Consider the following 17,677-nt stretch of genomic DNA (forward strand, 5'->3'; position numbering starts at 1 on the left):
CATCCCAAGATCCCAACAACACAATACTTTCACTGCACCGCCTGATCCATCCGGTTGGCATTTTCTCGAGGCCGCTAACAATACCACAGAGCTTTCTGGTGTCAAAGTATGAGCATCACTAACTAGGTCAGCCTGTGCCAGGCCTCAGTCCTTATTTCAGGGAAGGTGATACAACAGCTGCCATCCACGCTCAATGAGGATGTACTGAATGAGTGTACCAGCTGGTTTTGTGTGTCAACTAGGCACAGGCTGGAGTTATCACAGAGAAAGGAGCTTCAGCTGGGGAAATGCCTCTGTGAGATCCAGCTGTGGGGCATTTTCTCAATTAGTGATCAACTTGGGGAGGGCCCACTGTGGGTGGTGCCATCTCTGGGCTGGTAGTCTTGGATTCTATAAGAAAGCAAACTGAGCAAACCAGTAAAAGCAAGCCAGTAAGCAACATCACACCATGGCCTCTGCATCAGCTCCTGTTTTCTGACCTGCTTGAGTTCCAGTTCTGACTTCCTTTGGTGATGAACAGCAGTGTGGAAGTGTAAGCTGAATAAACCTTCTCCTCCCCAACTTGCTTCTTGGTCATGATGTTTGTACAGGAATAGAAACCCTGGTTAGGGAGGGCTGGAGAGCTGGCTCAGTGGTTAAGAGCACTGACTACTCTTCTGAAGGTCCTGAGTTCAGACCATGTGGTTCCAGCAACCACATGGTGGCTCACAACCATCCATAATGAGATCTGATGCCCTCTTCTGGGGTGTCTGAAGACACCTACAGTGTATTTGCATATAATAAATAAATAATTATTTTTTAAAAAAGAAAGAAACCCTGACTAAGATAGTGTATGCACTGCACATGATGACACCTCCATCTGCATGGAACCACAGAACTCTCTCTCACCTGCAGTTCAAGTCTCTCTAGTGAAGAGAGCGAGCACAGATTCCATGGGTTAACGTGCTCTTCTCACCAAAATTCTGCCTTTTTACATGCAGGTCTCAAGGGAAGAAAGAGACAAAATGCCAGGCAAGATGCTAGGATGTGTGTATATTTCCACGGTAGAGATGTCTTGCGGGTGTTAAAACAAATATTTCCATTGCTGCTCCAGTCTACTGTCTCTTCATGTCCTCCTTCCAGGGTATGTCACCAGCCATTGCAGGGACAGAGTCACAGGGCATCAGAAAGAGTGCTGAGTGGGCAGAGGCTCCAGAGGGGATAGAACTGCAGGATACACGTAGACCCAGTTATCCACGGAGCCAGTTGAGCCAATGATTTGCCCTGCCACCCCTTCTCTCACATCTGTCATTCAGCCTGTCACCTGTGCTGCCATTCAGCCAGTCCTGGGACATCACCATAACCTGTGCCCCTCTTCTGGAGATCCGGACCTTTGACTTCTCCCTGTATTTCCTGCATATGCTCACACGGGGTTAAATCCTTTCAAATCCGTCTCAGTGATATTTCTATTTCCCATTCTAACCACCAGGATTTCAGCCCCATTTCTTTCCCCTTAAGGAAGGCCTCAAGAGATTTCAGGCAGGAAACATTCACCCAGCAGCCTCCGTTCCTTTTGGAGGAAGACGAGTAAAACCTCAGGCTTTGGTGTCACCCAGAGACGTAAGGAAATCATTCTGATGGGAAACTAGAACAAGCTTCTAATTGTCCATAAGGGAAGAACCCTCTAAAACACAGGGCAGGGTTATTGGTGCTTTTTGTGTGTGGTAAAATGCCTGCTTACTCCAAAGGACAGGGCTGGTGGAGAGATGGCTCAGTGGTTAAGAGCACTACCTGCTCTTCCAGAGGTCCTGAGTTCAATTCCCAGCAACCACATGGTGGCTCACAACTATCTGTAATGGGAGCCAATGCCCTCTTCTGGTGTGTCTGAGGACAGCAGCAGTGTACTCACATATACATCATCCAGAGACTGCCCCACCTGGGGATCCATCCCATATACAATCACCAAACCCAGACACTATTGTGGATGCCAAGAAGTGCTTGCTGACAGAGCCTGATATAGCTGTCTCCTGAGAGGCTCTGCCAGTGCCTCTCAGCCATGCTCCAGTCCTGACAAATATAAAGGTGGATGCTCTCAGCCAACCATTGGACTGAGTACAAGGTCCCCAGTGGAGGAGCTAGAGAAAGGACTGAAGGAGCTGAAGGAGTTGCAGCCCCATCAGAGGAACAACAATATGAACCAACCAGTACCCCCCAGAGATCCCAGGGTCTAAACCACCAGCCAAAGAGTACACATGGAGGGACCCATGGCTCTAGCTACATATGTAGCAGAGGATGGCCTTTTTGACAACAATGGGAGGAGAAGCCCTTGGTCCTGAGAAGTCTTGATGTCCCAGTGTGGGGGAATGCCAGGACAGGGAAGTGGGAGTGGGTAGGTTGGTTAGCAGAGGGAGGGGAGATGGAATAGGGAGTTTTCAGAGGGGAAACCAGGAAAGGAGAGAACATTTGGAATGAAAATAAAGAAAATATCTAATGAAAAAAGTCTTTAAGTTCTTAAAAAAAACACACACACAAAAAGAACTATACAAAGAATCAACCAAACCAGAAGCTGGTTCCTTGAGAAAGCCAACAAGATAGATAAACCCTTAGCCAGACTAACCAGAGGGCACAGAGACAGTATCCAAATTAATAAAATCAGAAATGAAAAGGGAGACATAACAATGAAATATATCTTAAAATAGTTATTCTGTCTGTTGAATATTAACAGTTGAAAATATTAAAATCATGTTCTACAGAAAAATAAAACAACAAAGGCCAGAGATCTACGAAGAAGGGGGGAGCTTTCTGGGTTGTGTGCCTCGTGTTGCCTTTGATCTTACTGTAGCCTCTAACAGACCAGAGGAGACGGCGTATGGGCAGGAAGCCGGGTGAAATCAGGATGAGGAAGAGCTGCAGAAATGGAGAGAGCCTGACGGAAAGTCATCTCCCAACCCTAAGGCTGTCTATACCTCAGAGCCAAGCGGATGGTCAGGTCCTGTACCCACAAATGATAACCCACTTCCCCAGCCAGGGTTTTAGAATCAGGATGTTTATTGAAATCTACACCCTCTCTGCAGGTTTGACCCTCTCTGGTCCATCCAGCTCTTGAAGGACTCTGGCTGGGGAAGTAGGAGGAACAGATAGCCGAGAACTCACATCATCTCGTGCAGACATTCCCAGTACATTTTTACTGAATCTTGTACAGAAGAACACAGAGGACAAGCATTCTACAGTCAGGTAAATAATGATGGACAAGATGTTCCTTAAAATGACCCACTGACCTCTGGGCTGGTTGGTTTTTGTCAATCATTTTGTCAAAATGAACATATCCTAGAAGGGGGAATTTTAACTGAGAATACGCCTCCATGAGAAGGGCTTGTATTTGGATGTGGAAGGACCCAGCTCAGTATGGATGGCCAGTCCTGGGCAGGTGCTCCTGGATGATATATGAATACAGGCTACAAGCTATGGGAAGCAAACCAGTATGTAGTACTTCTCTATGGCCTCTGATTCACTTCTACATTGAGTTGCTGGCCTGACTTCACTCAGTAATGCACTATAACTTATAAGCTGGAATAAACCCTTTTGTGATGGTTTGTATATGCTCCGCCCAGGGCATGGTACTATTAGGAGGTGTGGCTCTGTTGGAGTGGGTGTGGGCTTTAATTCTCTCATCTTAGCCACCTGGAAGTGAGTTTTCCACTAGCAGCCTTCAGATGAAGATGTAGAACACTCAGCTCTGCCTACACCATGCCTGCCTGGACACTTCCCTGTTTCCCCCCACCTTGATAATAATGGACTGAACCTCTGAACTTGTAAGCCAGCCCCAATTAAATGTTGTCCTTATAAGACTTGTCTTGGTCATGGTGTCTGTTCATAGCAGTAAAACCCTAAGACACCTTTCTTCCCCAGCCTGTTTGGTCATGGTACTTTATCGAACAATAGACACAAGACACCCAACACCCTACATGCAAGGACGGATCCTCTATAAACTTAGTAAGTCCTGCATCCAGGTCCAGAACACTGGGTCTGGCTCACTTCTCCAACAGCCAGTAAACAAAGTTTGTGGCAGACAAGAAAACCCAGATACCGCTCATACACAAGGTTAGGTGAAAAAAAAAAATCAAACCTTCTCAGGGATATGTGTAGCCATGAAAGAGGGAGACCTTTAGATAATGACCTGGAAGATCTTCAGACTGAATTATCAGAGTAAAACCGAAGTGTAACCACAGCATGTACTGCACACTGTCCTCTGCAGAAGCAAGGGAAACTGACAGAAGAACAGTTGTCGTGCAGGCCAATGGTTCCCTGGGGAGGGTTTCATTGACACAGCTTAGGAGAGGAGTTTATACTGGCACGTAGCACAGGGACTCGCAATACACTCAGATCATAGCGGGTTATTACAGTGATGCTGCCAATGGAGAGACCAGAACAGGGCTATACAACTCACTCCCCCAACTGTTCACACTGCAAAAGCACCTCAAAGCTCCAGGGTCTCCTTTGCATGTTGACAGCAAGAGCTGGGGTAAAGTCTACAGTGAGGAAGTGTAATGTCTCAGTCTCACATCTGCAATTAGATGCTCGTAGAAGAAGTGCTTTTCCACCTTTCACTCTCTACCAAACCCAACCCCGCCCTTACTGTCAAACAGTCACTTCTGTGACCTGAAGGATTTCCAAATGTCACAATGAACAGTGACTTCGTTACTTGGCCTCCACTAAAGCACTATCATACTTCAGTTGGGCCTGGGACCTACCAGGGGAATGACACTCAGGCTGGGACTTCAGAGACTATTGACAAAGGTGAACTGTGGGAATCCAAGTGGTAGTGCAGGGATAGACATTGTCATGAGGCATTGTGATAGAAGGGTGACAGTGGTAGCCAGGCTGCACTTGTCGGAGGCATGAGAAAGAGGCAAGAACTCAAAGCTACATGGTGACACGTGGCGGTGTTTGGGTCATTCCCTCCATAGGGATGAGGACACACTGCCTCTTCTGAGGCTGCGTGAAGAAAGCAGAATCCAGCCACCATGACTGAGGCTTTACTTTGTCACCACCACCAGCCCTCTGCCTTAGCTCCTCAGCTCCCTGGGCCTCCTCCATCCTTTCCATACCTGTTCCTACAGATACTTAGGCATGACTTTGGTCCACTCCCATTGCCTGGGGTCCTCCTTGCCCCATATCCATCATGCAGGTTGCCTAGCCTAACGACCAGAGAGGCTGCAAAGGGAAGAGAGTGACACAGTAGAGCTTCCTTTTGTGTTTTCCAGAGCTAGAGTTCGTGAGCAAGCTACCTCCTTTGAACCATGATGGAATACGATTTGTGACAGATGAAAAGAAGTGTAAGGTCAAACTGGGTTCCAACCTACGCTGCAGGAACGAACTCTCCCTGCCACGGCAGGCCTGGCAATATTAAGGACACCACCCATCCAACCAAGAAGTCCCTAAGCAGGTACAATCCCTGGGGACCACCCATGGAGCTTGGCATCCCAATATTAAGCAGATTGATTCCATATTCACCCTCTCTCCTCCTCTTCCACCTTCTTTTCTCTCCATCCTCCTACTTTTCTTGAAATGGGTTTACTATGTACCCCAGGATAGCCTGTACCTTTCTGTCTGTGCTTTCCAAATGCCCAATTACCCATGACAGACTTAATTAGCTAACTTACTTATTTGCATCACAGAGATTGAATTTAAGACCTCGTGCATGCTAGGCACAGGCATGTGCTTTATCATGGAGCCATACCCCCAGATCTACATAAATCCTACAGCATGAAATTTTACCATTTCTGATTCACCCTGTTCTCTCCTACCCTGCCTGCCTGCCCCAGAAACATTTTCTCTTCCTTTTCTTCTCCATGCCCTGCCTCAAGTTTCAGAACGTCAGAAACTTTCATAGGCACACCACATGATTGTAGATGGCACACAGGCCCAAGCCTGCACCCCAGCCCATTGATTCTAGGCTTGTCTTAAAGCCCTTTAGCCAGTTGCCAGTCCTTCTTCACTGCATGCATTTTCTCTCCTATAGAAACTACATCACTGGCTTTATCTCCTATGCAGATAAACTCATATTGTGCAATTAACATTAGGGTTTAGTTTCTAAATTTCATCAGTATGTTTCTCTCTATGTCAGAGTGTTCCTTCAGCATGGAGTTAGAGCCTATCTCAGAACCTGCAGGCTCCCCAACTCCGGACAGCCAGTAACACAAGCCTTTCCATGCTTCTTGTGTCTACTGACTCTTTACTGTCAAGTCTGTCTGTATTTATCACTATGTGATAATCTCCCCAAATATAGGGTTTGGCAGGGTGATATTCCCTCTGTTTGGACTCAGCTTGGATGGTTCTAGTCATCTGGAGGCAGGTCTGAGGCTAAGTTAACCAAATCAACTTTCTTACGTGTTTACTGGTTGGTGCAGGCTTTGGTCCCACCTGGACTCTCATGAAGAAAAACCATCTCTGTACGGAGGCACAGGCTTTTGAAAATGTGGAGAAAAGCCCAGAAAGCCCCACAGGACCCAGACAACACCATTTACATTATGTCACTCAAACTGGGCCACTGGTTAGCAGTGGATGCCACACAGAAGACCCACTGGAGTCAGATGTGGGCGTATACTTAACTTATTGATGCAGGAACTGTGTGAATTCTGGGGCTGTTTCAATTCCACCCATGAAATGGTCAGAGCTTCTTCTTCTTCTTCTTCTTCTTTTTTTGTTATTGTTGTTATGAGCTTTTTTTTTTCTCCTAAATGAATACTTTCTGTGGGTAAGGAGGCAAATGAGTCTTTTCCTTAGGTGAAGGATAATCAATCAAAACATTAGGCAAGAAAATAAAGCAGAGCATGCAGTATGCTTTGGGCTAAGATTAAAGCCTAGCGTATATTTCCTATGAGTATTTGGAGTGCTAAGACAAAGATGGCTACTTGAAACGTGATTGACTCCACTAACATAGACCAGTAAGAAAACAAACGAGGGCTGGTGAGATGGCTCAGTGGGTAAGAGCACCTGACTGCTCTTCCGAAGGTCTGGAGTTCAAATCCCAGCAACCACATGGTGGCTCACAACCATCCGTAACGAGATCTGACTCCCTCTTCTGGAGTGTCTGAAGACAGCTACAGTGTACTTACATATAATAAATAAATAAATAAATCTTTAAAAGAAAGAAAACAAACGAAGCATAAAATCGTACAACTTTAAAGTGTCACATCTACCACATCCACAATATGTTGCTAAGCGACAGACACCGCAGCACAACTTCTCCTGTCACTCTGCCTGACCTTTAACCTTTGATTTTGACCTTCTCCTTTGTTCCATTTTCAGGGGTGTGGGGAATCAGATCTTAGCACAATGTCCTCCTCCAGACGGAACACTGGGAGGGCACGTGACAGCAGGGGATCGCTGACTCCCCACCGATGTTTGGTAAGCATTTAGAAGCTATGATACCACACGCAGACAACTTACATTAAAGAACCACATGAGATCAAATCATGAATGCACACAGTTGTGCCTGGGCATTGCCTGGGGCACCAGAGCTTCATTTCAGTGACTTCATTTAAAAGCAGGAACACCTTTTATGTGTGTGGGTGCCCTGTCTTATGGGCGCCAAGTGTGTGCTTGGTGCCTACAGAGGCCAGAAGAGGGCGTCAGATGCCCTGGAACTGGAGTTACAGATGGTTGTGAGCCACCATGTGGGTGCTATGAATCAAACCTAGGTCTTCTGTTAAGAGCAGCTGGTGCTCTTAACCACTGAGCCACCTCTCCAGCCCAACAACTTATTTCTTTAGCAATGGCCTTAAAGGATGTGTCTTAAATCTGTCTTTTGGATGATGAACCTGCCATTCTGCTTCCTGCTCTCTATGCTCCGCTACTGATGCGGTTTACTGAGAGAACGACACCTTGCAAAGAGGAATGCTTCTGTTGAGATAGATTATCGCGTGTTCATTGATCTCATGACTTCCATTCCTTCTCTCCCCCCCGCCCAGCTGTCAGATTTATATACATCTCTTCAGAATTTTAATAATGAGAACAAGAAATCTAATCTCCAAAAAGTCTGTGGCACATCATTTAAGGAAGCTCAGGAAACCCTTGAGAAAACCCTGAATGTCTCACCATTAGGCAGCTCTGAGACTGTGAGTGGCAATGAGCGCCTCCCTGTGGTCATACAGACTGCGGTTAAGAAAAAGGAGCAGAGGTCACCGTCCATGTCAGATCTACTTCACCAAAGTCTGTTAATGGGTTACATTGCCCCATTGGATCAGGTATACAGCTCCCAGCAGAGACTGGCCCAGGCCGGTATCCCTCCTCCTATACTCGACTTTCCTTATGGTTTAAGAGACGAAGTGCCCGTAGTCGCTCCAACACACCACTTCAGGAAAAGGATTCAAAGCACCACATTCCGGAAACTTCTCTTGTCTTCCGTTACCCCGGGCAGGCTGTTCTTCGAAGAAAAATCAGTAAGCCCTGTCTGCTCAGAGCCAGGTAATAAAAGAAGCTCACCTGGTGGGGGGTGGGGTGGGGTGGGGTACAAACCTCACTGAGAATGTAGGCAGATTTCCAGAGAAGACTGTGTGAAGCACAGTCTAGGGTTTGCAGCTAATGCTGTTGCTGCCTATGATGGCAATGAAATCAAGGAAAGCATTTTTAAATTTCCATCCTGTGAATGGTATATACCTGTCCCAGGGGCTGAGGTAGGAGGGCCATTAGTTCAAAGCTAACATGGGCAATTTAGCCTGTGCAATTTATCTAGACCAAACCTGAGAGAGGGAGGGAAGAAGGGAGGGAGACAGAGACAGAGAGATTCAGAGAGACACAGAGACACAGAGATGAGCAGGAGGGAGTTAGTCATGATAGAACACTTATCTAGCATGTTCATGGTCTTGAGTTCAACCCTGAGAACCACAAAAGAATAAAATATGAGAATCCAGGGCCAAGACTCACATCCATTATCTGAGAGGTGACTGTGGGCCATTCTGAGAGCGGCTCCTCAGAGCCCTGGACTTGAACGGCACCTGTTGTACACACTGTTGTGTTCCTTGTGTAGTCTCTGACATTCCACAGAAACTCTAGTTAAAAACAAACAAACAAATAAATAAAACAACAGACAAACACAACAGGACTGAATGAGCCTCAGCTCACTGGAAATGCATTCTGCCTATGGAGTGTGCTATTGTGTGACTCTTTCAAAACATGATTCTTTGTAGGAAAGCAGTTCCTGGACCTGGCAGACCTCCAGTGGAGGTATTTCAAGGGGCTTGCGACATGGGGGAAAATGCCCAGGATGTTTTCTTTCATGGACATAGAGTTCAACAGTGAGAAGAGATTCATAGAGAGCCGAGACATGCCTGGCTTTATCTTCCCGCCTCTAGTTCGTAAGACACTGGTGGTTTATCCCCAGGTCGAGTACGATGATTTGGGCCACTATTCTGTTAAGTGGGAAGCCTAGTCTACTGAAAGATTCTAGATGTGGATAGCTGCACTTGGGAACCCAGAGTCAATACAAGAAACAGAAAAGCATGCTATCCACTTTCCTATGCGATCCACTTTCCTATGCAATATCTGTGCAAAGCCTACATTAAAATGATTGTGTGGAGGAAAATTTCCAATGGATCTGCTAATGTTACCCTGGTTCACACGTGCGATGCCCATCTGAACAGCAGGTGAAGGGACCATTTGGTGGATACACAAAAATAGCTCTCAATCAAAAAATGGATCTTTACAACGGTTTCTTTCTTTCTTCCTTTGTTTGTTTGTTTCCTTCTTTTTTCTTTCTTTCTTCGTTTCTTTCTTTTGCCATCAATAAGAAATTTACTTATTTAAGAAAAAAATCCAAATGCTGGCATTGTCCAGAAAATGTCAGCAGGTTATAAAGTTGAACTGTTGAAATGTGTTCACTGAAACATTTTGCTTGTACTAATGCTTTAAATCTTGCATTTATATTAAATTCACACACAAAGGAGCGTGAAGACACTGCCAATACCTGATTCTGTCCCCTATGTTTCCACTCGCAATCATATACTTAGGTACCTTTGACCCCATGGAAAAAATATCTAACATTCCGAACCACTGATAACAGGAAGAAGAGAGGAAAAAAAAATCCTTTTGAGAATGAAATGTTTCCCCTCATAGTGGACTCTTAAGCACGTTCTCCATGTATGCGGCGTGCTAGCTGGATATCTTTTGGCATAACTGTTACATGTTTGGCACGGATAGCATTCAGGCTAGTATCTTCAAAACGGCCAACCAGATAGGACTCACTTGCCTCCTACAAACACCAGTAGCTGCATTCTGGAAGCACAGATCTGTTTTGAATTCCTGAGCAATTTTTCGCACCAGGCGCTGAAAGGGGAGCTTGCGAATCCGAAGTTCAGTGGACTTCTGACAGCCTCTGATTTCACGGAATGCACCTTACCTAAGCTCTGAACCGATGAGGTTTCTTCACGCCGCACTCAACCCCCCAGTAGACGGCGCACTCTTGCGAGCGGCTTTTGTAGCCAGTTATTTCCGGTGGGTTTGCATGCTCACTTTGTGTGAGCCATGGTATGGCCACCTCCTTATTTAGCCCCCTTCTCCTTATCTGGAGAGCGGCAACCGAGAGGCAACGCTGATGTTAGAATGGCGACGGCTGTGAACACTATAAAATTTTCTTGCCTACCCAAGTTTTCAAGCTGAAGCCCCGGTATTCTACACCTCCCACAGTTAAATACATGGTAATTCCATCACCATAAAAAAAGAATTGAACGACACACTAAGAGAAGAATTTAAGATGAATATAGAGATCAATTTGAAAACTATCAGTTACTCAAAGTTAGGAAGGACAGAGCAACCATAAAATGAGAACAGGATGACCCGAAAAAAGAACAAATTGGATATCTTAAAAGTAAAAGTTAAATAATTAAAATAGTAATAATAATCCCCACTTTAAGCCCCCCAAATCTTGGTCATTCTGAAGAGACCTGCTAATGACTGAGAAGGCTGTACTGGCAAGCTTCTAGCTGTTGATACATAATAAAGGAACTATGAAAGATCTGGCTGGTATAGTAAATAGATAAAGCACAAGACAACAAAATAGAAAGGAAGTGATTTAACTCAGCATCAAACATTTTGTTATATAATATGAAGAAAAGAGATGGAAGAGAGTGCTTAGTGGCAGAGAACTTATCTATACTGGACAAGGCACCTGGTTCAATCCCCAGGAGTGAAAAAGAAAAAAATAACAAAGTTGCACAATTGTACAGAAATGATGAAACACATGAGGACTCTTATCATGTTACTAGTAAGAATTTAGAAATTAATACCACCCCTGGCAGCAGTGTAGCCAAACTGCAGAGCATTCAACAGTAAAGGAGACAGAATCTTCCAAAGAAGGGCCAGTTTCACTCAAACACATCAGTGGGCAGTGGAGCTTAATAAGCATGAAACACGGGAAGGCAAAGGCCTCACACAAAAAGATGGAGGGAAGCCAATGTTCAAACTCCCTTCAAAGAGCTAGAGGTCAAATAAATGCATTTAAATATATGAGAACCTTACAGTGCTTACTGTCTTCAATCAAACAAAACGAGTTCTAGTAAAGCGAGGTCAGTGAGAAGAACCCAGGAGAAATGCCAGCAACACAGCAGAGCCGGTTAAGTAGCTGACAGAGCTACATGACTTTTGTACGTAGTGTCACCACACATTAGGACATAACCCAGGATTTAATTTTAGAATGTGATTAAGCTAAGAATGGTAGCACATGCCTGCATACCCAGTGTTCAAGACCACAGGAAGAAAATAAGCGTGGGGACCAATTAAGATGCATAGTAGGACTGCATTTTTTTTTAAAAGAGAGAATGGCAGCATATGGCTGTAATACCAAAACTTGGGAGGCAGAGGCTGCCAGATTTCTTGAGTTCTAGGCCAGCCAGAGCAACACAGTGAGACCCTGTGTCAGTAGTACCAATGACAGCACAAAGGGCTCTACATAAGTGTGATTACTATTCCCACAATGCTCTCCTTCCTCCCTCCCTCCCTCCCTCCCTCCTTCCCTTCCTCCTTCCCTCCCTCCCTTCCTTTTTTAACATAGGTGCTGTGGATTGAGTTCAAGTACTCATGTTTGCATGGGAATCACTTACTGACTGGGTCACACCTGCAGCCCCATTTCTTGCTATTTTATTACCAAAATGTTAAAGATACATAAAAGTCAATGTGACGGTCTATATATGCTTGGCCCAGGGAGTGGCACTATTTGGAGGTGTGGCCTTGTTGGAGTAGGTGTGTTACTGTGGGCATGGGCTTTAATACCCTTGTCCTAGCTGTCTGGAAGTCAATCTTCCACTAGCAGCCTTCAGAAAAAGATGTAGAACTCTGAGCTCCTCCTGCACCATGCCTGCTTGGATGCTGTCATGTTTCCACCTTGATGATAATGGGCTAAACCTCTGAATCTGTAAGCCAGCCCCAATTAAATGCTGTCCCTTTATAAGACTTGCCTTGGTCATGGTGTCTGTTCACAGCAGTAAAACCCTAAGACATCAACAAAATTGTATAGTGCAAATATTCATAAAATGACAAAAAATTGCATGATATAAAAGCAACATCAATTTTAAGTTATTAAAGTTTTAGCCCATTGTGGCCAGTTAGTGGTGATGCTTGCCTTTAATCTTAGCACTCAGGAGTCAGAGACAGGTGGATCTCTGTGAGTTTTCAAGGCCATCCTGATCTACAGAGCAGTTCCAGGACAGCCAAGGCTCCTGAGAAACCCTGTCTCGAAAAAAATAATTTTTTAAAAGTCCATCATTTCATCTACATTTTGCTGTGTCTGCTGACATATTTTAATGCAATTTTGCCCCTCATATCTAAAAATATGTATTTGCATCTCAGATAAACGTGGACACATTCTTTTTTTTTTTTAATGTGAATACAAAGTTTAATGGTACAAAAAGAAAATTACAGCTTGCAATTCTAATATCAAGTATTTGCCCCTGAATCCCAATTTTTTTTAATTAGGTATTTTCCTCATTTACATTTCCAATGCTATCCCAAAAGTCCCCCATACCCACCCACCCCCACTCCCCTACCCACCCACTCCCCGGGAACATTCTTTTATTAGCACAATAAAATTATTCACCAAGAAAAAGTGATAATGATTCTTCGGCCCCGTCTTTGTATCTGTGTTGGACTTCTGTTGCTGTGACAAAAACCTAAGAGCAAACATCTAACGGAAGAAGAATGTATTGGCACATGGTTTTACAATCTTCATTCTGTGTTGGTTCGGTGGCTTTATTGCATGGGCTGTGGCATGGAAGAATACTGATGTGTTTTATAAAACCAAGGCTATGTATTATAGAGTGTGGTATGGTGCAGTGAGAGGGGAGGGGGTACTTTAGCCAGCCCGTGCTGAGGCATTCCTCCCCGAGATACCAGCCATACAAAGGGTCTAGCCTAGATTAGAGTTTATTTGAGGGCATGGGAAGGAAAATTTAGAAGAGAGTAGAGGCAGAAAGAGAGAGGGAGAGAAAGAAAGAAAGAGATCAGCCAGAAACACATGGAGAGAGAAGGGGAGGAGGAAGAAGGGGAGAGAGGGAGAAAGGGGTCAGCGAGAGAAAAGGGGCAGAGAGTCAGAGAGTTAGAAAAAGTCAGAGAGAGAGAGGCCAAACAGTCCCTTTTAGAGCAAGCCAGGCCTACCTGACTGTTGCTAGGTAACTGTTGGGCAGAGGATAGAAGGACTGCCAACATTCCTCCATTTTGGTTTAATTCAAAAAACGGGGAAACTAGAAACAGGTGGTGGTGCGGCAGAAATAGGGTCATTGTGATCTTTAGTTGCTTCCTTCTGACTTTGGGATGAAGTGTCTTTGGGAAAACTAAGACTATGGGGATGGGTATGTGGGTGTTGGTCCAGTCTTAGGAGAGTTGATTGTCTCCTTGCTGTCCTGGGTCTGTAGGACCATCTGTGGGCAGGACGGAGCAGGTCAAGAAGAGATGTCTGTGTTTGTGAGAATAAACTGGAACATCTTTTGCTTCTCTGGAGCTGTCCTGGATGTAGATTTTGAGTAAATGCCTGGACTTGGCAAGGTGCTGAAACACACACACACACACACACACACACACACACACACACAATAAAAGTTATGTAGGTTTGAAAGAAAAACTTTTCTTAAATGTACATTTGAAACTGTTAGGTCTTGGTGGGTGGGGTGAGGAGAGTCCCCAAACCAGGGAACAGGGGAGGAATCCCACCCTCTGGAATAAATAGCAAGTGTGAAATTAGGCAGGCGTACGTATCCAGATGGAGTCTGTTTGGTCCATGAGATGTAGATCTCGGTGCATTTCCTAGAGCTTATAAGTTTATAGAAGTGATAAGCTTGCTAACAGCATGAACAGTCTTAAAGGTGAGATTAAGGAAGGAAAAAAAAAAAAAACCCTTTAATGGAGCAGAAGGAGCCAGAGGGGCTGTTTTTCTTCTGTCTAGGAAACTGAATAAATATAAATTTAGCAAACTGAGAAACATTTTAAAGTTTACATTTAAAAGACAATCAAAGGAAACTTAAAAGTTCTGATGACCATGTGACTATGATAGCCAAGCATATGGTTTAGCATGAGAAACTCCTTAAGTCTATGGTTAGAAGATAACTGAAGGAAACTTAAAATTTGAACTTGTGATTATAAAAGTGGATCGTATCGTGAAATGTTTTATTAGGCTAGGCTGATTTATAAGAACTCTATTGATTAATGTTAGGACAGTGGCATAACAAGGGGAAAAAAATAGGAAGCATTTAGTCATTGGAAACTGAGTTTAGTTAAGGAAGCAGCAGAAGGCCGTGTGTTCAAAAGGTCACATCTGAACTTGTGTCTCCTTTATCATGAAGCCTGTGGGCAAGACAAACCTGCCTGTCTTTGATAAGAGATCTGGTAATCTTAACTAGTTAATGAATTGACCAATGAGCTAATATAGTGGTAGATTACCTTGGGGTAAGAAGCTAGTGGTCGGTTTTCTAGCTGTAAAGCTGCAGCTAGCTTAGCTGTCAATGTAGTCAGAAAGCTTGGAAGAATATATTATAATCTAGATGCCATATATTAATTAAAATGACAGAGATTGGTCAATAGTCCACTACCTAGACAATTCTCCCAGGTCCCTGTGGTCTCCATCACAACTCAGGCAGAGTCAGTCTGGCCTTCAGGCCCAGAAGATGAGAGGCTTTTTCCTGTAGAGGAGGAATGAGGCAGAAATGATTCACCTCGTCTTAGGAAATATGAGACATGTAACCATCCAGGTGTCCTCTATTTGTCCAGAGTTTAGACAGAGCCCTGGCAATGGGCAAGACTATGAAGCAGTGATTCCCAATGGTTTTCATACCACAATCCAGGTTGAGTCCTGTCGCTGTGTCCATATCATCTCAGAGACCTTGGTGGAGGGGTCACTGTTAGAATTTGGGAGTCTCTGCCTGTCACAATAAGTTTAAGCATTTAACGTTATATTTAACAGATTTCTGACAAGATGGAGAGCTAGTGTCTATTAAGCATATCTGAGTTAGATATCTGTGCTTGTTTTTTTTTTTTTTGGTTTTTTGAGACAGGGTTTCTCTGTGTAGCCCTGGCTGTCCTGGCACTCACTTTGTAGACGCCCGGCTTTGTGCTTGTTTTTAATTACTTGTTCTTCAATGTATTAGCAAACAAAGAGGTTACATTATAACTTAATGACAGTAGCAAAAACAAGGCTAAATATATCTTTAAGGTGTAAGACTCCCCGGAGCCTTAGCTTACAGGGGGCCCCCTGAGTGAACCACGTGGAGCTGTGATTGATGCAAAAAGCAAGAGGAATTTATTGTTCCAGTGCACTGGGGGTCGTCCCAGAACCAAAGGAGAGGTGGCCACCCACAGTGCCTGTATATGGTTTCCAGAGGCAGAATAGAGCATCAGCAACTAGGCACAATATGATTGGTGGAACAGTGCACCCTTTAAACTGATTGGTCTTTAGGGAATGAGGTGACAAGGACTTCCCTTGTCTGAAGGTGGGCAATGGTCCATCCTGCCCTGCGGAAAGTGTCCTCACCCGCAGGTCGGTTCCAACCCTGTGGTCTGGGAAATGTTAATTAGCCTCTCCCTTCCAGAGGGACAAGGGTTTCATGACCTTCCCAAAGTTCCTGAGCTGACCTTTTCAAAAGCAGTGGTCTTTAACCTTTTTACTGTTGTAAATCTTTAATATCAAAAGCAAGTCTTAGGTTAGAGAGTCATAGTGTAAGACTCAGGCAAGCCTTAGCTTACTGGGGATTCCCTGAGTGAACCACACAGAGCCAGGAATTGATGCAAAAAGCAAGAGGAATTTATTGTTCCAATGTGTTGGGGTCGTCCTACACTTGAAGGTGAGAGAGAACAACCCCGTGAAGGACATTTGGAGAGTATTTATAAAGTTTTCAGAGCAGCAGCCACTAGGCACAATGTGGTTGGCAGAGCAGTGTAACTTTTTTTTTTTTTTAATGATTTTAATCCATTTTTGCTTTGTAAGAAAGCAGTGTAACTTTTAAACTGATTGGTTTTTAGGGAATGAGGTGGCAAGGACTTCCCTTGTCTGTAGGTGACCAATGGTCGCAGAATGTGACCAATGGTTAGTCCACCCCCTCAGTGGTCTGAGGAATGTAATTAAGCCCCTCCCTTCTGGAGGGGAGGGGTGCCTAAGTGCTCCATGACCTTTCTCTTCCAGGAGGGGAAGGGACTGGTGGAGTTTTCTAAATGCCCTGAGCTGACCTCTTCACTAGTCAGTGGTAGGGAGTAATTCTGGAGTATCCAGGGAGGCTAACAGAAGCACAGGAGTCCGAATGATGACAATACCCTCCTCTCCACAAAAGGCAGAGCTATGGAAGCAGGCTTAGACGATACTATGTTGCAGACCCAATATGGAATATGTGCAGCCATTACAAGGTCAGAAGGCTGGGCCATACTCCTCCCCAACGCCCTTGGTTGAATAGCTTGATGGCTGGTGGGGGAGGAAAAGTCAGTTTTCTTTCAAAGTCTTACTTGGAGAAACAATGTTAGCAAGCTCCCTCACAGGTGGATGGGTGCCACCAACATAGTTCAGCACTGAAAGTCTTACCCTGGTGTGGACTCTGACATTCCCATAGCTGCACAACAGTGGAGTGCCCCTCTCCGCTGACTTTCTTCAGCCTATATGTTCTAGCATCTTCTGAGACCACGTTCAGCTTGGGCAGAGTTACAACCAAAGTAAGGGGCATATAGGAAGGCATGAGGTAATGTTAATCAGTTGGTGCTGTCAAGTACTCACAGCTGCCCTCGTGAAGATGTAATGGCCTCTCTGCTCTGAGGATGGTGTTCTATGTCTGCCCCTTCCTCCAGCTCCTACAGTCTTTCCACCCACCCCTCCACAGCATCCCTTGAACCTCAGTTGGGCTGATACAGTTAGACGGTGATTTCTTCCTGATGCTTGGACCATTGTGGTACAGCACCAGTATAGCCAGCATCCTCAGCAAATATAAACATCTGCGGTGGTAACCCCTGAAGGGGGTGGCTGATGGCAGCTACTTCTGTGTGAGCAGGTGTCATCACGAGGCCATTTGATAGGTGCAATGTATGTGTTTAACAATAGCAGTAGCTTTCTCACCAGGGCTATGTTTTTGTGTGTGTGTGAGGAACAATGCTTCTCACCTCATAATAAGAGTGTGGAGATGAAGATTATTGAAATCCAAGCAGTTTATTTTGCTGACTTGCAGTTGGAAGTCAGCCT

The 17,677-nt window shown here is 44.8% G+C and overlaps 1 protein-coding gene across 1 annotated transcript; it reads left to right on the forward strand.

Annotated features, from left to right (window-relative positions):
• Window positions 1-4,721: 4,721 nt before the first annotated feature.
• CUNH9orf153 (chromosome unknown C9orf153 homolog) lies at window positions 4,722-9,554 on the forward strand. The gene is made up of 5 exons (XM_021180384.2): window positions 4,722-4,776; window positions 5,244-5,425; window positions 7,291-7,389; window positions 7,953-8,448; window positions 9,171-9,554. Exons 3-5 carry the CDS (start codon window positions 7,318-7,320, stop codon window positions 9,410-9,412), a joined length of 810 nt encoding a protein of 269 aa, XP_021036043.1. The 5' UTR covers window positions 4,722-4,776; window positions 5,244-5,425; window positions 7,291-7,317; the 3' UTR covers window positions 9,413-9,554.
• The last annotated feature ends 8,123 nt before the right edge of the window (window positions 9,555-17,677 follow it).

Source organism: Mus caroli, unplaced genomic scaffold (assembly GCF_978045245.1).
Source record: "Mus caroli unplaced genomic scaffold, Mus_caroli_1 scaffold_15, whole genome shotgun sequence".
Classification (NCBI taxonomy): Eukaryota; Metazoa; Chordata; class Mammalia; order Rodentia; family Muridae; genus Mus; species Mus caroli.

Coding starts and splice junctions, on each gene's coding strand:
- CUNH9orf153 (XM_021180384.2), top strand. CDS start 7,318: ATGTCCTCCTCCAGACGGAACACTGGGAGGGCACGTGACAGCAGGGGA. Junction 7,390..7,952: donor TGACTCCCCACCGATGTTTG/GTAAGCATTTAG, acceptor CCCCCCGCCCAG/CTGTCAGATTTATATACATC. Junction 8,449..9,170: donor CCCTGTCTGCTCAGAGCCAG/GTAATAAAAGAA, acceptor GATTCTTTGTAG/GAAAGCAGTTCCTGGACCTG.